This window comes from Saccopteryx bilineata, chromosome 1 (genome assembly GCF_036850765.1).
Source record: "Saccopteryx bilineata isolate mSacBil1 chromosome 1, mSacBil1_pri_phased_curated, whole genome shotgun sequence".
NCBI lineage: Eukaryota > Metazoa > Chordata > Mammalia > Chiroptera > Emballonuridae > Saccopteryx > Saccopteryx bilineata.
In genome coordinates, this window is record NC_089490.1 from 90959612 (window position 1) to 90983478 (window position 23867).

The 23867-nt window shown below is 38.4% G+C and overlaps 1 protein-coding gene across 16 annotated transcripts in view; it reads left to right on the top strand.

The window, feature by feature from the left end:
• Positions 1–23867, top strand: part of RBFOX2 (RNA binding fox-1 homolog 2) — a 326779-nt gene that overhangs the window by 94672 nt on the left and 208240 nt on the right. For all 16 annotated transcript variants that reach the window (XM_066259663.1, XM_066259683.1, XM_066259653.1 and 13 more), the window contains exon 2: positions 19445–19495. In XM_066259663.1, the coding sequence (XP_066115760.1) occupies positions 19445–19495 (51 nt within the window). The remainder of the gene's footprint in view (positions 1–19444; positions 19496–23867) is intronic.

Below are 23867 nucleotides of genomic sequence, written 5' to 3' on the forward strand. Positions count from 1 at the left end.
TCAAATGTGCCTTGACCGGGCAAGCCCAGGGTTTCTAACCAGTGACCTCAGCATCCCAACTTGATGCTTTATCTACTGTATCACCACAGGCCAGGCATAATCACCTTTTTTTAAAAAAAGGAAACTGCTGAAGAATATTTATAGTGTGATCTCAAACCTTAGGATATTGAAGGAGAATTTTATTGTTTGTATACTTTATAATTTTATTATCATGACTGAATTAAAAAAAAAAAGAACAGCCCTGGCCAGTTGGCTCAGTTAGCCTGGTGTGTGGAAGTCCCAGGTTCAATTCACAGCCAGGGCACACAGGAAAAGCGCCCATCTACTTCTCCACCCCTTCCCCTTGCCTTTCTCTCTATCTCTCTTCCCCTCCCACAGCCAAGGCTCCATTGGAGCAAAGTTGGCCCAGGCGCTGAGGATGGCTCTGTGGCCTCTGCCTCAGGTTCTAGAACAGGGGTCTCAAACTCGCGGCCCGCGGGCCACATGCGGCCCGCCGAACAATTTTGTGCGGCCCGCAGACTAATCCACGAAGTTCAAAATATTTTGGATAAAATTAAGTAAGCCTAGGGGCCTACTTGTATTTTTCATTTCTCTAGCATCCTAGCTAGATATTAGCTTAGTTAACAGCAATTGTGATGCGAACTACAGTTTCTGGTCGTTTTGTGACACTGAGTAAACTGCATGTACGATTGTGCTTGTTGTACTGATTTTTTTTTGTTTTCAACTGCAGTGAGAAAAGTGTTGCGTAACAGTTGCCTTTTGTAGACCTAGTGGAGCCCGCCGAACGGCTGTGATCTTGCTCTGTGGCCCACATGCTGAGTTGAGTTTGAGACCCCTGTTCTAGAATGGCTCTGGTTGCAACAGAGCAACATCCCAGATGGGCAGAGCATTGCCCCCTAGAATAATTTCATTCATTCTTCATTGACTGCTGGAATCGATTTCCAACATCACTAATTTGTATTTAGTTTTTGAACACCTTCACTGAGGCTGGATGGCCATTTGGCACATATTCCTAAAGACTGATTTTAGAATAAGCTAAGAAAAATTGAAGGTTGGTTATTTGGAAATAAGTTAACTTTTGTTGGGATTGAGTCCTGTAGATTGATTTGATTCACTTTCTCTCTCAAGTCATTTGCAACTGATAGACATAGGGGTGAGGAAGAAATTTTATGGAGCTCCTCTTGTATGTTAATACAGGTCAGATAAACTTTACCTGAATTCTCATTTAATCATCATGACTATGAGGTAGAGATGATCTATACTGCTCACAAAAATTAGGAGATATTTCAAAATGAATATGAAACCATAAGGAAAAGTATTTGATTTTTTTTCTTAAACAGGAACATCAGAAAAGCAAAGGACAAGTCAAGAAAGTTGTTCAATTAAGCAAATGAGATGCAAAACCAACTTTTTGTTTTATTGGTGAAAATGCAGTATACAAAAGGCTGAAAGTACTGGAGTATCTGCACGTTCCCTGATCTTTAAAGTGCATTTTGAAATATCCCCTAATTTTTGTGAGCAGTGTATTACACAGTTGAGAAAGTTGAGGATCAGAGAGATTAAATAATTTGACCAGAGTCACATAGAAAGGGCACAGCCAGCATTTGAATCTACTGTACATCTCTTTGACTCCCAAAGTCCATAATTTCTGTATTGCATCACAAAAGGACCTGGCTGTCTCTGCAGTTAGTAGAGTCTGAGGCATGAATAGCTTGCATGATTTGAGAGTAAAGAGTTCTTGAGTTCTAGGTCCTTTTTTATCTCTGCTTAGTTGTGGACAGGACACTTCTCTATGTCTCAGTTTCCTTACCTATAAAGAAAAGCTTGGTTATCTCTTAGAAATCAGTGGCTATTAGTGAAAAGGAGAATTTTATTGTGTTCCAGAGCTGGGATTTTGAATATCCAATAAATACGTGTATTAGATGTAAAAAATACTATTTAAGACTAGGGCATTTTTGTCTTTAATAAAAGAGACATAGTGTTTGGAATAGAGTGGTTACTGTCACAAAGAACTCAGCAGTTGTCTTGATAGGGAGGAGGAATGAATTGAATGAGTTATTTTATTGGAGCATGAAAGCTTAGTTTACCAATGACCAAGTGAACCTTATATTAGGACTACATTGTTAGATACTACCAGATTTATATCCCTTATGAGACTTTATCTTATCTATGGGTACCTTGAACCCTATATGGTGTGGAAGCAGTATAATGAATGCCCTGGTCTTTGAGCAAGTTGTCTTCCTGAGCCAAAGGTACTTGTTGCTGGGATTGGTTTTTTGCATGTGGAATTTAGTTATGTACACCTTCAGTTCCTGTGGTGTTTCCTTCCATGTCCCAGTTCAAAAAGAGATTTATTATTTTGAAACCAGTAACTTAGGCTACAAAACAAGGTAGTGAAATAGCCTGGAAAACTTGATTTGCTTTTTCTTCAGCCAGTATGGGCTAAATCTTTCATGTGTGTAAAGTAATATGAAATTCACTTTCAGCCGGGATTAAGTTAATGAAAAATAATGGCTTTTACCACTGCCCAAGTTTTGTTTATAAAGAACAGTTTCATTTCTTTCCTTTTACTTTCCTCTCTCCCTAAAGTACATGGTAGCAAGAATTTATTTTGTCCCATTTCTCAGTATCTTTCTTATCCTTCCATTTTGTTAAATGGGTTTGATTTTGTTAGACACAAAAGACAACAGGGTGGGTTTAAAAATATTTATAATTGCTGGGTGTAATTTCATTGTGCTTGTCCAATTTTCTGTACTGTTCCTAGTGATAGAAGCCAGAAGAAATAATCGTGCAACAGAAGCAGGGTTTTTTCTGATCTTCAGTGTTGTTAAGTCCTCTTAGCACCTTTCTTTTGACTGGTTTTTAAAGATGCTTAAAAGGAAACAGTACTTTTGTTTTTCCTGTCAGATGCAGTATTCTGCCTAATTTTAATTTGGACTGGGCAAATATACTGGGTAATTATTTTGAAATGATATTGATGATTTTCAGAATGATTTTAGAAAAGTGGCTTTAGAAATTGTCTTTTCAGCATGCATCAGGACAGTATTGGAGAGCTTGTCCTTCATTAAGAGGTTAGAGGTTATTATCCACTCCCCTTCCTCCCCCCCCCCACTTTAAAAAAAGATCTTCTGGTGTTTTCTGGAGTCCTGTAGTTCTTTTTATAGACTTTAGTTATGGCATCAGGCATCGGTCATATTATCTTGTACTGTCCTTCTTATGACTCTGAGCTCCTCAAGGGCAAGTATACCAGCACAGTGCTTATAATAAAGCAGTTGTTCAATCTACCCTTACTGAATAAATGAAGGATTCTTCTGCTTAAGTGGATTTTTCAAACACAGGTGCATGTGGGAGCTTCTAGGCAGCCAGTAAAGAATACAAAAGTCAGGTGATATTTTCCTTCACTTCTGTGTCCACTGTTCATGTGCATCCATCACAGTGGCCATATTGGGCTATTACTTAAGGACCCTTCTGTTACTCTTTCACATGTTCACTTACCAGAAGTTTCTAAACTGACTTAATTGCTGTCCTCTAGTCAGCAAAGATTCTTGTGGTTGGTATTTTATTTCCTGTGTATTCATTTTATTTTTGAGCAATCTCTGTGCCTAGGCAGAGTTTCTAACTTTCAGTCTTGCTAGGTCAATGGCTCTTGCTTACAGGTACATAGCTGCTAAAGGCTTTCTTTCCTCTTTAGAGTTCATCTGTTCCATTAGCTTGTCATGTGATTCCATCTCTTCTTTAAATATCAGTTATTATTTTTACACTGATTAAAACCCAGATCTGCATGTCTGTCTTTGTTTAATTTAGAGAGAAAGAGAGAGAGACAGACAGACAGGAAGGGAGAGAGATGAGAAGCATCAACTCATAGTTGTGGTACCTTAGTTGTTCATTGATTCCTTTCTCATATGTGCTTTGACTGTGGGTCTCCAGCTGTGCCAGGGACCCCTTGCTCAAGCCAGTGACCATGGGGTCATGTCTATGATCCCACACTCAAGCCAATCACCCTACACTCAAGCTGGAAGAGTCTGTGCTCACTCGGGTGACGTCGGGGTTTCAAACCTGGGATCTCAGCATCCCAGGTCAGTGCTTTATTCACTGTGTCACTGCCTGGTCATGCTGCATTTTTTTAGACAATTATAACCATCCCTACCTGGACCAGGAAAATGTTTTTATTTATTTTATATTTTTTAAATAGTTGTCATGAAGCAGCAGGAGTACTGGGGATAGAGTTAAGATCTAAGTTTGAAGGCAGCTCAGCCACTATCATTAGCTATTTGTCCTTGAACAAATCACTTAATGTTCCTGAAATTTAGTTTTGTCCTCTGTGAAATGAGGGTTATAAAACCTATTTTCTGCATTGTGAGGATTAACTAAGATGATTTGAAATTGTTTTTGTAAGTTTTAAAATATGAGCCTGACCAGGTGGTGGCACAGTGGATAGAGCGTTGGACTGGGATGAGGAAGACCCAGGTTCGAGACCCCGAGGTTGCCAGCTTGAGCGCGGGCTCATCTGGTTTGAGCAAAAGCTCACCAGCTTAAACCCAAGGTCGCTGGCTCCAGCAAGGGGTTACTCGGTCTGCTGAAGGCCCGTGGCACGTATGGGAAGGCAATCAATGAACAATTAAGGTGTTGCAACGAAAAACTGATGATTGATGCTTCTCATCTCTCCATTCCTGTCTGTCTGTCCCTGTCTATCTCTCTCTCTGACTCTCTCTCTGTCTCTGTAAAAAAAAAAAAGAAAAAAAAAAGAAACATTGGTAGTAACTCTTTTGGGTTCTTTTTAGTATACTAAGTAAAGTAATAACAGTTCAGATAAAGTGTGCTCTCTGGACCTTCCACAAGTCTTATTCTCCCTAGAGGTAACCACTGTTAGAAGTTACAAGTCTGTTGTATATTCTTCTATGTCTTTGTACCTTTATTTACTTTTTATATGCATGTAGAAATGCCTCTTTTCATATTGTAATAAAATAACATTGTTTGCTATCATTTAATATGACTTTGATAATTCATGGAGATTGTACCTTTTTAAAAACTTACACAAAAGATGTTGAAATAATACAATAGCTGATACTATTTCTCTATTATTAATAGAGATTTGACATTCTTTCTAGTTTTCCACTATTACAAACTATTAATAATTTTTACACATGCTTCTTTGAGCACATGTGCAAGTGGTTCTCTAGATGTAAAATTAGAAGAAGGTATGTGCATTTAATATTTTAATAATAATTGTCAAATTGTTTTCCAAAACAGTGGTCCCAATATATTTAAATTTCTGTGATTAGATGTGAAGATATCTTTTACTCGTCTTCTTGCCAATTTGTGATATTTTTTTCACCAATCTCACGAGTAAAAAATATCTCAAGTCTAAAAGAATGTTCATAGGCAACATGGTTTGTGAGTGCTAAATAAAAAGAACTAGAAACAGTTTATATACCAACAGGAAAATAAGACAGGTAAATAAATTGTGACGTTCATAAACTAGAATAATATACAGTAATCAGAATTAGTGAAGATAATCTTATAGTATTAAGTGAAAAAGGGAATTGCTAAAAGAATACACACTATAGGATCCATTTTTATAAACTTCAAAACCATGCAAAGTTAATATATTTTTTTTCTTCTTTTCCAAGTGAGAGGAGAGAAGATAGTCTCCTGCATGCACCCCAACCTGGATCCACCTGGCAGCCCCCTTCTGGGGCTGATGCTCTGCTCATCTGGAGCCATGCTCACAACATAGCTATTTTTAGAACCTGAGGCAGAGGCTCCATGGAGCCATCCTCAGCCCTGGGGCTGATGTGCTTAAACCAATCAAACCATAGCTGCAGAAGGGGAAGAGAGAGAGATAGAGAAAGAGAAGTGGGAGGGGAGGGGTGGAGAAGCAGATGGTTACTTTTTCTGTGTGTCCTGATAGGGAATCAAACCTGGGACATCTACACGCTGGGCCAATGCTCTACCACTGAGCCAACTGGCCAGGGCCAGTTAATGTATTTTGAAGGGAGAGATGTACGCATGGTAGGGCTAAAAAGGAAAGCAAGCCTTTGTCATGAAGTATAGGCCACTTTCAGAGAGCCTCTTTGAGGGCTGGAGAGTTCCACACAACCAATTTGAGAGATGGTGACTTAGAAGAGCAATGCTTTGTGAAGGCAAGTGGAGGAGTTAATTCATTTCCTCTGGTACATCTCTGTGCAACCTGTTACATGTGTCTTGTCTACTAAATTTTTTACAATACAGACTTATAAGAGTGTGATCTTTTTTTCCTTATAAAGTTTTCTGCATTGTTGAACCAAGGATATGGTATAAACATGGATATTCTCTGGGAGTGATGAATTGCTGTTAATTATGCTTTTGGATGTTTTTGATTACTTTCTTTTTTTTTTTTTAATAAATTTTTATTAATGGTAATGGGATGACATTAATAAATCAGGGTACATATATTCAAAGAAAACATGTCTAGGTTATTTTGTCATCAAATTATGTTGCAAACCCCTCGCCCAAAGTCAGATTGTCCTCCGTCACCCTCTATCTAGTTCTCTGTGCCCCTCCCCCTCCCCCTAACTCTCTCCCTCCCTCCCTCCCATGTCCTCCCTCCCCCCCCCCCTTGGTAACCACCACACTCTTGTCCATGTCTCTTAGTCTCATTTTTATGTTCCACCAATGTATGGAATCATGTAGTTCTTGTTTTTTTCTGATTTGCTTATTTCACTCCTTATAATGTTATCAAGATCCCACCATTTTGCTGTAAATGATATGATGTCATCATTTCTTATGGCTGAGTAGTATTCCATAGTGTATATGTGCCACATCTTCTTTATCCAGTCTTCTATTGAAGGGCTTTTTGGTTGTTTCCATGTCTTGGCCACTGTGAACAGTGCTGCAATGAACATGGGGCTACATGTGTCTTCACGTATCAATGTTTCTGAGGTTTTGGGGTATATACCCAGTAGAGGGATTGCTGGGTCATAAGGTAGTTCTATTTGCAGTTTTTTGAGGAACCACCATACTTTCCTCCATAATGGTTGTACTACTTTACAGTCCCACCAACAGTGAATGAGGGTTTCTTTTTCTCCACAGCCTCTCCAACATTTGCTATTACCCGTCTTGTTGATAATAGCTAATCTAACAGGAGTGAGGTGGTATCTCATTGTAGTTTTGATTTGCATTTCTCTAATAACTAATGAAGCTGAGCATCTTTTCATATATCTGTTGGCCATTTGTATCTCTTCCTGGGAGAAGTGTCTGTTCATGTCCTCTTCCCATTTTTTTATTGGATTGTTTGTTTGTTTGTTGTTGAGTTTTATGAGTTCTTTGTAAATTTTGGATATTAGGCCCTTATCTGAGCTGTCGTTTGAAAATATCAGTTCCCATATAGTTGGCTGTCTGTTTATTTTGATATCAGTTTCTCTTGCTGAGCAAAAACTTTTAATTCTGATGTAGTCCCATTCATTTATCTTTGCCTTCACTTCTCTTGCCATTGGAGTCAAGTTCATAAAATGTTCTTTAAAACCCAGGTCCATGATTTTAGTACCTATGTCTTCTTCTATGTACTTTATTGTTTCAGGTCTTATATTTAGGTCTTTGATCCATTTTGAATTAATTTTAGTACACGGGGACAAGCTGTAGTCGAGTTTCATTCTTTTGCATGTGGCTTTCCAGTTTTCCCAACACCATTTGTTGAAGAGGCTTTCTTTTCTCCATTGTGTGTTGTTGGCCCCTTTATCAAAGATTATTTGACCATATATATGTGGTTTTATTTCTGGGCTTTCTATTCTGTTCCATTGGTCTGAGTGTCTATTTTTTTGCCAATACCATGCTGTTTTGATTATCGTGGCCCTATAATATAGTTTAAAGTCAGGTATTGTAATGCCCCCAGCTTCATTCTTTTTCCTTAGGATTGTTTTGGCTATTCGGGGTTTTTTATAGTTCCATATAAATCTGATGATTTTTTGTTCCATTTCTTTAAGAAATCTCATAGGGATTTTGATGGGAATTGCATTAAATTTGTATATTGCTTTGGGTAATATGGCCATTTTGATTATATTTATTCTTCCTATCCAAGAACAAGGAATATTTTTCCATCTCATTGTATCTTTTTCGATTTCCCTTAACAATGCTTTGTAATTTTCATTATATAGGTCCTTTACGTTCTTTGTTATGTTTATTCCTAGGTATTTTATTTTTTTTGTTGCAATCGTGAAGGGGATTATTTTTTTGAGTTCGTTTTCTAATATTTCATTGTTGGCATATAGAAAGGCTATGGACTTTTGTATGTTAATATTGTATCCTGCGACCTTACTGTATTGGTTTATTGTTTCTAATAATCTTTTTGTGGAGTCCTTCGGGTTTTCGATGTATAGGATCATATCATCAGCAAAAAGTGATAGCTTTACTTCTTCTTTTCCGATATGGATGCCTTTTATTTCTTTGTCTTGTCTGATTGCTCTGGCCAGAACTTCTAGCACCACGTTGAATAAGAGTGGAGAGAGTGGACAACCCTGTCTTGTTCCTGATTTAAGGTAGAAAGTCCTCAGTTTTATGCTGTTTAATAGGATGTTGGCTGATGGTTTATCATATATGGCCTTTATCATGTTGAGATATTTTCCTTCTATACCCATTTTGTTGAGAGTCTTAAACATAAAATTGTGTTGTATTTTATCAAAAGCCTTTTCTGCATCTATTGATAAGATCATGTGGTTTTTGTTCTTTGTTTTGTTGATATGGTGTATTACGTTAACCGTTTTGCGTATGTTGAACCATCCTTGAGATTCTGGGATGAATCCCACTTGATCATGATGTATTATTTTTTTAATATGTTGTTGTATTCGGTTTGCCAGTATTTTGTTTAGTATTTTAGCATCTGTATTCATTAGAGATATTGGTCTGTAGTTTTCTTTCTTTGTGCCATCCTTGCCAGGTTTTGGTATAAGGGTTATGTTGGCCTCATAAAATGTGTTTGGAAGTATTGCTTCTTCTTCAATTTTTTGGAAGACTTTGAGTAGAATAGGAACCAAGTCTTCTTTGAATGTTTGATAGAATTCACTCGTATAACCGTCTGGGCCTGGACTTTTATTTTTGGGGAGATTTTTAATAGTTTTTTCTATTTCCTCCCTGCTGATTGGTCTGTTTAGGCTTTCTGCTTCTTCATGACTCAGTCTAGGAAGGTTGTATTGTTCTAGGAATTTATCCATTTCTTCTAGATTGTTGTATTTGGTGGCATATAATTTTTCATTGTATTCTACAATAATTCTTTGTATTTCTATGATGTCTGTGGTGATCTCTCCTCTTTCATTTTGGATTTTATTTATTTGAGTCCTGTGTCTTTTTTCCTTGGTGAGTCTTGCCAAGGGTTTGTCAATTTTGTTGATCTTTTCAAAGAACCAGCTCCTTGTTTTATTGATTTTTTCTATAGTTTTTCTGTTCTCTATTTCATTTATTTCTGCTCTGATTTTTATTATCTCCTTTCTTTGGCTGGTTTTGGGTTGTCTTTGTTCTTCTTTTTCTAGTTCCTTAAGGTGTGAAGTTAAGTGGTTTACTTCGGCTCTCTCTTGTTTGTTCATATAGGCCTGAAGTGATATTAACTTTCCTCTTATTACTGCTTTTGCTGCATCCCAGAGATTCTGATATGTCGTATTTTCATTTTCATTTGTCTGTATATATCTTTTGATTTCTGCGCTTATTTCTTCTTTGACCCATTCATTTTTTAGAAGTATGTTGTTTAGTTTCCACATTTTTGTGGGTTTTTCCCCCTCTTTTTTGCAGTTGAATTCTAGTTTCAAGGCTTTATGATCAGAAAATATGCTTGGTACAATTTCAGTTTTTCTAAATTTGCTGATATTGTCTTTGTGGCCCAACATATGGTCAATTCTTGAGAATGTTCCATGTACACTAGAGAAAAATGTATACTCTGTCGCTTTGGGATGAAGTGTCCTGTAGATGTCTATCATATCCAGGTGTTCTAGTATTTCGTTTAAGGCCACTATATCTTTATTGATTCTCTGTTTGGATGACCGATCTAGAGCCGTCAGCGGTGTATTGAGGTCTCCAAGTATGATTGTATTTTTGTTAGTTTTTGTTTTAAGGTCAATAAGTAGCTGTCTTATATATTTTGGTGCTCCTTGGTTTGGTGCATATATATTAAGGATTGTTATGTCTTCTTGATTCAACTTCCCCTTAATCATTATGAAATGACCATTTTTGTCTCTGAGTACTTTTTCTGTCTTGTAGTCAGCATTATTAGATATGAGTATTGCTACACCTGCTTTTTTTTGGGTGTTGTTTGCTTGGAGTATTGTTTTCCAGCCTTTCACTTTGAATTTGTTTTTATCCTTGTTGCTTAGATGTGTTTCTTGTAGGCAGCATATAGTTGGATTTTCTTTTTGAATCCATTCTGCTACTCTGTGTCTTTTTATTGGTAAATTTAATCCATTTACATTTAGTGTAATTATTGACACTTGTGGGTTCCCTACTGCCATTTTATAAATTGCTTTCTGTTAGTTTTGTATCTAGTTTGATTCTTCTCTTTTGTTTTTCTATCATTTGTTTTTGTTTGTTTGTGTTCCATACTTCTTTCCTCTGTTGCTACCTTTTTTAAGTCAAGTGTTTTTGTGGTGGTTTTTTTAAGGGTGGTTACCATTAAATAATGAAAAGGGTACCTACCATATTCATTGTAGTACCCTATCTTATAAGTATTTCTGCACTTCATCATCCTTTGCTACTGTTAATCTCCATCCTCTCCCCCCTTTTTTTCCTTTGTTGTCACAGTTTAAGTTTGGTTTTATTGTGTTCTTGGTGGAGCTGTTACTTGTGGTGTTGTTTTCTTTTGTTCTTTGAATCTGGTTGGAAAACCCCCCTTAGTATTTCCTGGAGTGGGGGCTTTCTGTTGATAAATTCTCTCATCTTTTCTGTATTTGTGAATGTTTTTATATCTCCTTCATACTTGAAGGATAGCTTTGATGGGTATAGTATTCTTGGCTGAAAGTTCCTCTCTTTCAGGGCTTTAAATATTGGGGTCCACTCTCTTCTAGCTTGTAGAGTTTCTGCTGAGAAATCTGATGATAATCTAATAGGCCTTCCTTTATATGTTATACTCTTCTTTTCCCTGGCTGCCTTGAGAATTTTTTCTTTGTCATTGGTTTGTGTCATCTTTATTATGATGTGCCTTGGAGTGGGTTTGTTGGGGTTAAGAAAACTTGGTGTTCTGTTTGCTTCTTGAATTTGAGGCTTTAGTTCCTTCCACAGGCTTGGGAAGTTCTCGTCTATTATTTGTTTGAGTATATTCTCCATTCCATTTTCTTTCTCTTCTCCCTCTGATATACCTATTATTCTTATGTTATTCTTTCTGATGGAGTCAGACAATTCCTGTAGGGCTTTCTCATTTTTTATTATTTTTGAGTCTCTTTCTTCTTCTCTCTGTTGTGCCTCAAGTTGTTTGTCTTCTATTTCACTAATCCTATCTTCAATCTGGGCTGTTCTGTTAACTAAGCTTGTTACCTCGTTTTTCAGCTCGTGAATTGAATTTTTCATTTCTGTTTGATTTGTTTTTATAGTTTCAATTTCCTTGGTAATATATTCTTTGTGTTCATTGAGTGGTTTTCTGATCTCCCTATATTGCCTTTCTGTGTTTTCTTGTATATCTCTGAGTATTTTTAAGATTTCTATTTTAAATTCTCTGTCATTTAGCTCCAAGGCTTCCAATATGTTAAGTCTTTTCTCCATAGATTTTTCCACATCTATTTGTGTTACCTCTCTTTCTTTTGTATCCATAATATTCGATTTCCTCTTTCTTATCGGCATCTGAGGGTGGTCTTATTGATAGCACTAATTAGAATTAATAAAGAGTAAAAAGAAAAAAAAAAAAAAGGGTAAAACACCCCACAAAAAAAACCAGTAATAATTTATTATTTCCCCTTTTTTTCTCTCTTCTCTTTCCCTCCTCTCCCCTCCTCAGGGAAATATCGTGCCTATAATGGAGGGCCTGATTTGGGGTGAAGAGTTCAAGGGGCAAAAAAAAGGGAGTAGGGACCTACTAAATGCAAAAAAAAAAAAAAAAAGGAAGAAAATCTTAGACAAGCATAAGATGATTTGCTTGTAAGTGATGGTCAACTAAGAGATATAATGAGAGGGATAAGAGGGAATCAGAAAAAAGGACCAAAAAAGAATAATAAAGAAGAAAAAATAAAAATAATAAGTAAAAATCTGTTGTATTAAGTGGAGCGAAGACTAAATACAATGGAGACCTTGGGTTGGGAGGACCCAAAATGCCACAAAAATAAAAAAACAAAAGCAAAAAAGAGAAATAAAGCCAAAAAAAAGCCTTGAGTCCCAAATTAACTAATTTGTTCGTGATTGAGGATTATATGGGAGGAAAGTAAAATGAGAAAAGAAAAAACGAATAGAAAGGAAAAAATAAGAAAAAGAGAAAAACGAAGGAAGAAATAAAATAGAAAAAAACAAAATAAAGCAAGACAAAAAAAAAACAAAAAAAAAACAAAAGAGGAGAGAGTGAGAGTTAAGTGTTTTGGAGTATAACCTTAAAGGAGGGTGAGGATGAAGAAGAAAAATAAAATGCAACACTCATGGGTAGTGTAGTTCAAGAAAGGGGAAGCATAAGATGGGCAGAGAATAGAAGGACCGAGGTGGAGGAAATAAAGGCAAAAAGATAGAAGAAACAAACAACAACAACAACAAAAAAAAATTAGTGGATCAAGTTGTAAAGTCTGTGGGTTTTTCTTGATTTTGAGAGGTTAACTTCTTCCTTTTTCTTTTCTCTCCCTCTTCCTGGTCGGTGACTCTGTACCCCAGGCTCTGCCCCTGTGTCACTCTTAGGTAGGCATTTGCAGTTGATGGGATTCTATGGCAATGTCATATAATTGGCTTTAGTCTTGCTGGAAGTAAAGGCTTGTTGGCGTTTGCAGGGTCCAACGATGAGAGAGTTTGCTTTCCTGGATTCTCTCTCCTAGTCCCCCCTTTCTGAATTAGCAGCCTGGTGATCCAGCTATAAGGCTGCAACTGCTTCTGCCTGGGGAGTAAGAGGCTCAAAGAGCTGGGAAATCCCCACTCTATCCCCACTCAGTGCAAGGCTTTGGGAAAGGCTCTGAGAGTCAGGGCCTCCAGTGTAATCAGGCGGGGGTGGGAGTCAATTGTTGTCAAGGTGACTGTTCAGGGCCTATCATTTAGTTGGACCTCTCAACCCAGGCTTTCCACGCTTTGTAGCCTGTTTTTGCAGGGAAGAAGAGGCACTAGTCTCTGCTTACGACTAGTGTAGTATAGACCTTATTATCTGCCAAGTCCTTCTTGTTAGCGTTTATCCCTGAATATGGAGGCTCTATCAATCAGAAGTTGCCCCCGCCCCTTTAGCGAGAGGCACTAAAAAATATCACGCCTCTTGTCTTGGATCGCTGAACTGAGAGAGATCTTATCAATTAGAACCGAGGGTGCGCAGATTTTATGGGTTAAGCTAATTTCAGTGATTGGGTCGCAGCTGTGCTTCCGAAGGTATTTTAGGCTGCCTGGGCGCGCCCCTCCCCCAACGCTTGATTGTTAGCTTGAATGGCTGGGTGAGGTGCCCCGCCCACGGAGAGAATCTCCCAAGCCTCTCCCGCTGGCCCCGCCGCTGGCGGCTGGACCGCACCAGGCGCAGGATAATGGAGCCCCCTGGGTGTGCGGGCCAGCAGGGCGCCCTGGGCGCGTGGAATGCCCAAGGCACGCGCGCGAATGGGGTGCTCCGGGCACCGGTGGCCGGAGACCTCCACTCGCAGTTTGCGGGCCGCTGGGAACGTCAGCGGTGCTCAACCGGACCGGGCGCGGGCGCGGCGGCGGCTCGCCGTGGCGGCTCGCGGTTCCCAAGTATATGGGCTGACTCACCGCAGGCGCACTCCCTCGCGGCTTGAATGAGCGTTGCTGCTGCGGTAGCTTCCTCCACACCCTCGTCTCTCAGATTCAAGTGATAACAGTCCTTTTGCTTTCAGTTTGTGTGGAACTCTGGAATGCTCCGAGGTTAAATTTTTCTGTTTCTAGTTGATAAATTTGTTGTGATTTAGGGGAGAGCTGTCGGACGCGCTTCTCACGGCTCCATTTCCGTGACGTCACTCTCTTGATTACTTTCTTAATCATGTAATTCCTTTCTCAGACAGTCTTAAGCTATTTGCTATAAGGGAATAATGTGGAATTATTAGAGAAGAGAACTTGATAAAATGGAAAGAGCAGGGACTTTAGAGTCCAACTAACCTGGGTTGAAAGTTTGACTTTCCCACTTAATAGATATATATTTTTTTAATTTATTCATTTTAGAGAGGAGAGAGAGAGACAGAGACAGAGAGAGAGAGGAGAGACAGAGAGAGAGAAGGAGGGAGGAGCTGGAAGCATCAACTCCCATATGTGCCTTGACCAGGCAAGCCCAGGGTTTCGAACTGGCGACCTCAGCATTTCCAGGTCGACGCTTTATCCACTGCGCCACCACAGGTCAGGCAATAGATATTCTTTATCATCTCCTCTTTGCAGCTTTCTTTCTCCTTCCCTACATCCTGAAATTATACCTGATGAGTTGTTCAGTATCTAGTATTATCATCTTTACATTTTTGTCATTAAAATTTGTAGGGAATGGTGCCTGTCCTGTGGTGATGCAGTGGGTAAAGCGTCAACCTGGAATGCTGAGGTCACCAGTTTGAAACTCTGGGCTTGCCTGGTCAAAGCACACATGAGAGTTGATGCTTCCTGTTCCTCCCTCTCTTCTCCCCTCTGCCCCCCAAATGAATTTTAAAAAAAAAGAATAAAAAATTTTGTAGGGAATGGTATTGAAATAAATTTTTAGAATTTATAACAAACAAGGCACTTGTGGATTTTAGAAGGACTCCTGTTTGATTACAGTCTAAGCAGTATATGTGTGAAAATAGCCAACATGGCTTGTAATTATTGTTTTTAAATAAGAGATTATTGACATAACTCACAAATCATAAATCTCAACCTTTTAAAATATTTTTAGTTGTTTTTAGTATTTCAGTGGATTTTAGTACATATATAATCATGGACTTGTACATCCATCACTACTTTCTAATTCCAGAATATTTTCATTACCAAATATAAACCTCATACCTGTTTAAAACACTCATTATTCCTCCCTTTTAGCTTCTGAAACTACTAATTTACTTTTATTCCCCATGGATTTGCCCATTCTGGATCTTTCCTATAAATGGAATCATATAATTTGTAGCCTTTGTATTTGGCTTTTTTCACTTAGCGTTGTTTTCAAGATTCACCCATGTTGTATCAGTACTTCATTCCTTTTTTTACAGGGACAGATTGAGAGAGTCGGAGAGAGGGATAGATAGGGACAGACAGACAGGAATGGAGAGATATGAGAAGCATCAATTATTAGTTTTTCGTTGCAATGCCTTAGTTGTTCATTGATTGCTTTCTCATATGTATCTTGACTGCAGGCTTTCAGCAGACCAAGTAATCCCTTGCTCGAGCCAGCGACCTTGGGTCCAAGCTGGTGAGCTTTTTTGCTTAAGCCAGATGAGCCCGCGCTCAAGCTGGTGACCTTGGGGTCTCGAACCTGGGTTCTCCGCATCCCAGTCTGACGCTTTCTCCACTGCGCCACTGTCTGGTCAGGCACTTCATTCCTTTTTGTTGCTGAATATCATTCAGTTCTGGATTTATACCAACCTTGTTTGTCCATGTATCAGTTGATGGACATATGGAGTATTTCTACTTTTTGGCTGTTATGAAATACAGTGGTCCCTTGTCTGTTGCAGGGGTTAGGTTCCAGAACCCTCCCGTGATAGGTGAAAATCTGCAAAGTAGCAACCTTATATTTATTTTATTATTTATATATATTTTAAGGCTTTATATTGTTTTCAATTTTTTAGGCTAGAAAATGCTTATTTTATCGCAAAAATAATTAAATAATAAATATGTAAAAATACCTATATACTGCAAAATCTCACGATATAGCGAAAAATCTGCGATACAAAATTAGATATATACAATTTTAAAATCTGCGATACAGTGAGACCTCAAAAAGTGAACCACGATATGGTGAGGGACGACTGTAATGCTGCCATGAACATTTGTGCACAAGGTTTTGAGTGAGCACATATTTTTATTTTCTTGGTTATACCTTGGTGGACTTGCTAAGTCATATGGTAACTTTGTTTTAACATTTTGAGGGTCTATCAAACTGTTTCCAAAGCGGCTGTACCATTTTACATTCCTACCAGTAGTGTATGAGATTCTAATTTCTCTGTCCTTTCCAACACATGTTATTGGCCAACTTTTTAATTATAGCCATCTTTGTGGGTGTGTGTAAAATGTTATCTCACTGTGGTTTAGACTTGCATTTCTCTAATTACTAATGATGTTAACATCTCTTTATGTTATTTGTCATTTGTCTATCTTTGGAGTACTTCCTATTCAAATCCTTTGCTCATTTTAGAATTTGGGTTATTTGGCTTTTTGTGGTTGAGTTGTAAGAGTTCTTTTTTTTCAAATTTTTGTCTTAAAATTTTTTTTTAATTTATTTATTCATTTTAAAGAAGAGAGACAAAGAGAGAGAGAAGAGGGGTAGCAGGAAGCATCAATTCCCATATGTGTCTTGACCAGGTAAGCCTAGGGTTTTGAACTGGTGACCTCAGCATTCCAGGTCGAGCTTAATCCACTGTGTCACCACAGATCAAGCCTGTAAGATATCTTTATACCAGTGGATTTCAACCGCTGGTCCGTGGGCTGGTGCTGGTCCATGAGAAATTTCGTGCCTGCTTTATACTGTATTCTGAATACAAGTCCCTTATTGGCTGAACGATTTACAAATATTTTCTTCCATTCTGTGTGTTGTCTTTTTACTTGATGGTGTCTTTCCCTCTACCCTCATCTTTATCAAGTTATAATTGGTGTATAATATCATGTAAGTTTACGGTGTGCAAGGTGTTGATGTAAATACACTTATGTATTGCAAAGCGATTTGCCAATAGCCTTAGCTATTTGCCAATAGCCTTAGCTAACACCTGCATCAGGTCATATAATTAATATTTTTAAATGAAAACATCTCAGATCTCCTTTCTTTGCAACTTTCAAGTATATAATATAGGATTATTAACTATAATCACTATGCTATACATTAGATCCTCAGAACTAGTGGTGTCCTTTGAATTTTGATGATGTCATATTGAAGACACCAAAAAAAGTCCTAATCAAAGGTCATGAAGATTTACTCCTCTGTTTCTTCTAAGAGTTTTATGGTTTTAAGTTTATAACATATTTTAAGTTAATTTTATATATAATGTGAAATAGAGTTCCAGCTTTATTCTTTTACATGTGGGTATCCAGTTGTCCCAGCACCATTTGTTGAAAAGGCTATTATTTCCTTCATTGATTTCTTTTTTTGGCACCCTTTCAAAAAATCAATTTTATTATAACTGTAGAGTTTATTTTGGGACTTTCCATAGTGTTCCATTGGTCTATACGTCTTCCTTAAGCCAGTATACACTTCTTGATTACTGAACTTTGCATTAAACTTTGAAATCAGGAAGTAAGTCCTTCGAAGCCTGTTGTTCTTTCTCAAGACTATTTTGGCACCCATACTTTTTAAAAATAGTTATCTTTGCTGTGTTTTCTTTGGAGAGACTTAATTTATAAATAATGCAAATAAAGACTTAGGGGTAAAAAAAAAAGGGAAAACCGGATTGTCTGTGATTGAATCAGTGGCTGATGCCTAAATAATTTCTGGTTATTGAACTCCATTTATTTATTTACACATTCTTTTGGGTCTTCACCATGTGTTAGACACTGCCAGATCATAGGGAAACCATGATGAATAAGATATGGGGGCTCTACATGTGAGCTTAAGTTTAATTCTGGCTTTCATGATTTTTTTTTGGTTTTTAAAAAATTTTATTTAGACAATTAATTTTAACTGGCTTTCATGTTTTTGAAAAGTGTGGACTTTTGATTATAAAAGCTATGGCTGTAATCAAAAGTGGATGGACCGCCTGACCAGGTGGTGGCGCAGTGGATAGAGCGTCAGACTGGGATGCGGAGGGACCCAGGTTCGAGACCCCGAGGTCGCCAGCTTGAGCACGGGCTCATCTGGCTTGAGCAAGAAAGCTCACCAGCTTGGACCCAAGGTCTCTGGCTCCGGCAAGGGGTTACTCGGTCTGCTGAAGGCCCAAGGTCAGGGCACATATGAGAAAGCAATCACTGAACAACTAAGAGGTCACAGCGCACAACGAGAAACTAATGATTGATGCTTCTCATCTCTCTCTCTGTTCCTGTCTGTCTGTCCCTGTCTATCTCTGCCTATGTAAAAAAAAAAAAAAAAAGTGGATGGACCATTAGGTAAAAAGTTTACATTCCTCCTATATATGAAAAAAGCCCTACAGTGAAAATTCTTCCTGTTATTCTGCTAGTAGGAGTGAAAGTACAAGTGGGTCGAAGAAGAGGAGGATCATCCAGGAGTTGCAGTGTTGAGCACTTTGAAGGAAATAATTACAAAAGCATTACATGTTCTTATTTATACCTTTGTGTGCACAAATATTTCCTCCCATTTGATAGTTCCCTTGAAGGCAAGGTCTTTGGTTTTTTCATCTTTCTGTGTCATCTAACAGTATTTTGAAAATATTAGGTATTCAATATAGATGGACTGAATGGTTGAATGGGTCAAGTAAGCCATAAATGAGTGCTCATATTGTATAACCTTCTACTAAATTAGGCTTTGTATAGCTTTTATTAACTATCATTTTTGCCCTCAAAGATCTAGGTTTAATGATTAAGGTGAATATGAAACACTCAATATAATATACCTTTACAAAAGTAAGGTTTATTAAGTCAAAAGCAATATGAAAAATAAATTGTACAAATAACCTAAACAAATTTTAACATATATACATGTTAGGAGTTACTTGAGTCCATAAGATGATATAGGGTGAGAAAGTCTGGAACAGAGGTAGAATTTCATCTAGTTTTAAAAGAACTGAAGAAAAGCCGATTGTTAGAGAGGAGGGGCTAAAACTTTTCTGGGTCAAGAAGTTCTCAGTAGGGGTAGTGTTGTCTCCTTTTCAGCCAGGGGACTTCTGGAAATGTGTAGACTTCTAGCGTTGCCGTGGTGTTCAGGACTGCTACTGACTTTTAGTGGTTGGGGACAGGGAAGCTGAAGTCCCACAGTGTGAGGTTAGGAATGGTTCTGCCCCAAATCTCAGTAGCTCCCTGGTTGATCTATACTAGTAAGAAAATAGATTTAGCTGTACAAGGAGGAAATAGTGTTTATAAGTAGTGTTTATAAGCAAATTCTGGCTTTCTTGTTTGTTTTTGTTTTTAGCCATTGCAGATGCTGAACTGGGAAATGTGTGTAGTTAGGTAGAGTGGAATATAGCAACAGAACACCTTAGGATCCTGGATGATTTTGATTATTCTTAACATTTTCTTTTATCTTACAGTTATCTTTTCTTTCTCTTAGAACGAGCCGCTGACCCCAGGTTATCATGGATTCCCAGCACGGGACAGCCAGGTTGGTATCTGCTATTTATAAATCAGATGGTATGTATATGTGTGTATGTATATGTGTGTGTGTTCATTTATCTAGGGATGTTATGATAGAATTTCCTAAAATTACTTATTTTGGAGAGTGATACGGTTGATCTCAGCAGTGAATTTACATATAGGGATATAGATAAAAAATACAGGGGTGGGCAAAGTAGGTTTACAGCTGTGAGTACATGCAACAGTTTATTCTTGTATTATTCTTTATTAATTAATGTATTACTTATCATATGAACAATAACTGTAAACCCACTTTTGCCCAACTCTGTATTTCTTAATTCTAAAAGTATTATGTAATCACCTTACATTGTGGATATAATAGGGGAAAAATCACTCAAGTGCAGTCATAATTGCTTTTGCTTTTTCTTCTCCAGGCTGTATAACAAATGTAAACAAGGTTTTCTTGATGCTTCATAATTCTAAATGCTGGGCTCGTCTTTTTATTCTCTGCCACTTAGCCCCTGCTTACACAAAGTTTTTGAGTCTTGCAATATAATCTGCAACAAGAAAATTCCATTCTCCTCCCCGGGGGACTTGAGCCATATGGTTTTAATCAGGGAAGGCTTGCTTGAGAGAGGGAAGTTTCTGTGGTCTTTGTTTGGTGGGTAGGGGGGATGACTGTTAAAGCTCAGGGCCTGTTGCGGGTCAGAGCAGAACTGCATCCTACAGGACATCCTCTGTATGCGTTAGGTGAGTGTATGAAATGCCTTCCCTGTCTTTTGCTATTTGAAGCTTTGAGCAGAGGAGGCCAAAGCAGAGTTAGGGTAGAAGAACAGGCAAGGCTGCTTCAGAGAGATGGTGTGCCTTAAGACACCTAGCTTCTGACATTTACCGCCTGTGCCTTGCTATTTGGTAATGTTGACATTTTTTAGGAAATTGGAAAGGGTAGCTCCTAGGTATATCTTTTTTTTTTTTTTTTTTTTTTTTACAGAGACAGAAGGAGAGTCAGAGAGAGGGGCAGATAGGAACAGACAGACAGGAACGGAGAGAGATGAGAAGCATCAATCATCAGTTTTTCGTTGCAACACCTTAGTTGTTCATTGATTGCCTTCTCATATGTGCCTTGACTGTGGACCTTCAGCAGACTGAGTAACCCCTTGCTCGAGCCAGCGACCTTGGGTCCCAGCTGATGAGCTTTTGCTCAAGCCAGATGAGCCTGCACTCAAGCTGGCGACCTTGGGGTCTCGAACCTGGGTCCTTCTGCATCCTAGTCTGACGCTCTATCCACTGCACCACTACCTGGTCAGGGCTAGGTATATTTTGGAATGCTTATCTGCCATTCCTTATAGATTTGTCAGAAAAATAAAGTGCCATTATTAGGCTTGTCCAAAGAATATGGGGGATATGTGTCATCAGAATGGTCAGCCAACATTGACATTGTTTCCTTCCAGAAATCAGTTGAATCTCTTCAAGCCCCTGAAGCTGATTATAAAAACTAGGATGGCTCTGCAATCAATAGTCACCTCTTTGTGGGGCCCTTCCAGATTTGAGAGTATATGCCCGGTTCTTGCACTTCAGTGCTGGGTTGGCATCAGAATACCCCTAGGTGTAGCATATGGAGACCAAGTCAGAGAAAAAGCATCGTTCTTCTCTGTGTTCATCTCTCTGTGAGATCATCACCTTTGAATTAAGATTGTCTCTGTAGAACTTTTTGGTCAAAGACATTGTCATTTACTCCAAATCTGAAGAGACTATAAAGGGTTTTATTTTCTTTCTTTTTTTGGGGATTTACACTAGAGCTTTTGTAAGCATTGAAATCTATGACCTTTGATAATTTTATATCCTCTCCATACCTCAGAAAAATATTGCTGCCTAGAGATCTAGCCCTCAAGACTGATTGAGTAGGTCTAAGATTGGACTTTGTCATTCAAATGTTTAGCAGTCCTATAGGTGATTCTGTTGTGCAGTCAAGGTTTGTGGGCTATTTTAAGGAAATGATGTTTTCTGTTTCTGTACTTGTCACCTGTGACCCTTAAAGTATAAGGGATCATGTTCAGTCTCTTAATCTAGTCTTGCATACTAATACACGTATTTAGTTATTTATAACGTGTTGCTTATTTTGCATATAGGGTTATTTTAAAAGAATCTGAAAGGATACTGTATAATGCTGTGTTTGTCCTGTGGGGATTACTGGTCAGTAAGGAACCAAGCAAAAATTCAGAGGCATTTATTAAAGCACAAAAAGTAGGGTTTTTGCTTGGCATGACTTTATTTGTCCTTTCTTTTACAGCAGGGACCACCTCTGCCACCTGTACACTCACTCATTACTCATACTGTCTCTCCTGTAGGCCTAGTAGACCCTTTGCCATGGTTTAAAGCTGCTCATTTACTTGAGGCACATTCTGATGGTGACAGGTTTATTTTAGTTTATTTTCCTGGGCTTAATTTTGTTCTCTGGCTGAATCTTTGAATTCAGGGTCTTAGAGAAGTGCGAATGGGCAAATATTGAATAGCTGCTTGTTGTGTTTGATGAATACAGAATCCAAATGAGTACTGCTAATTAATGCACCTAACCTTGTGAACTCTCACTTTGTGTTCTGAGATTTGGGAGGCATTTATCAGTGTGAAACACTGGTCACTGAGCAGCCTGCGCTGGGCAGAAATGGAACTTGTGATCTTTACATCTCCCCAGAGTTATTTGGCTCAGCAGATCCAGGAACTGGGGATAGAGGAAGGTGAATTTTAATTGTGTCATCATTTGCATTTAAAAAATTCTTTTGCTGTTTCTTTCTAAATAGATGGGAGCTATCCCAGGCAGGATTGTTATCAGCATTTACTGGTGATTTTAAAAGAGATAACAATTACAGTTTTTTGATTGGTGCAGAGCCCTTGCATCAATATTTTCTCATCTAATTCTCAGAACCACCTTACGAAGTAGATAAAGCAAATATTCCCTTTGGAAAAACATAAGGAAACTGAGGCACACAGAGATAAAAATGATTTATCCAAGGTAGCAATACAAGTTAGTAGCTGAATAAGAACAAATATTTGTCTTCTATTTGTTGATGGTCCTTTTCTCTATACTGGGAATTTTTTTTTCTTTTTTCTACAGAGAGAGAGAGAGAGAGGGACAGACAGGAACAGACAGGAACGGAGAGAGATGAGAAGCATCAATCATCAGTTTTTTGTTGTGACACCTTAGTTGTTCATTGATTGCCCTCTCATATGTGCCTTGACCATGGGCCTTCAGCAGACCAAGTAACCCCTTGCTCGAGCCAGCGACCTTGGTACCAAGCTGGTGAGCCTTTTCACTTAAACCAGATGAGCCTGCACTCAAGCTGGCGACCTCGGGGTCTCGAACCTGGGTCTTCCGCATCCCAGTCCAACACTCCATCCACTGCGCCACCGCCTGGTCAGGCCTATACTGGGAATTCTTGATTCAGCCTAGGAGAAATGTGGTCGTGTGCATGTGTTTTTATTTTATTTACTATTTGGGGGCTTTGTAGACCCTGTGAAGTTTGACCATACAAGTTCCTCAGCATGAAGTACACCAACATTTCATTGTTTTAGTGACCCTTTTCATCCTGTTATGAAGTCCCTGGCAATACACTTGAAGTAAAAACCTGTGAAAGAAATGAGGGGAAAAAAAGTACTCACTACCTTGTAGAGGTTTTACTCTTTTATACAAGGCAACTTAGCCCTCTTTCCCAATCAATTAACAAGCTTTATGGGTTGGCAGTCCATTGCTTTTATAAAGCACTTCACTGGGCTTGCCAATGTGGTCTCTGTGGAAGTGGATGAGACAGACATTGTTCCAGATTTATAGAGGTGAAAATCAGCTCAGAAAGGCTGAATGTTTTGTCTAAGGTGATGCAGAATTTTAGGTTTAGATTTAGATTTCTAGCTGTTTTTTTGTGACTTAGGTGTATATGCATGTGCTTATATGAGGTCCCAAGTGTTGCTTAAGATTAGAATATTTTGTAGGTTTGTAATATGTTTTAAATAAGAGAATATTTATGTACATTAGCTCCAGAGTTTTATATAGGAGAGGTTTAGGAGCCACAATTTGATTAGGCTGAAATCTGCGTAGCAAGCTTACTATTTTTGCTAACTTTGTTTATTTGTGATGGCTTTTAGGGGGCTCCTGGGACAGACAGTGGGAAGCCTAAGGCCAGTCCCTTGCCATCTTTTGGTGTCACACTTTTGTGCTGATATAATTAGGGTGAACTTATAATTTATCATTCATATTTGTCCCTTTTGAGAGTGAAAAAGGATGCTAATGTTTGAAACAGTACTAGGCAAACCTGGATGAATGGGTTAGGATGAATGGTCACTCTAAATGAATGGGTTAGGATGAATGGTCACTCTGACTATAAAGAAATACAGTGAACCTTCTCTTA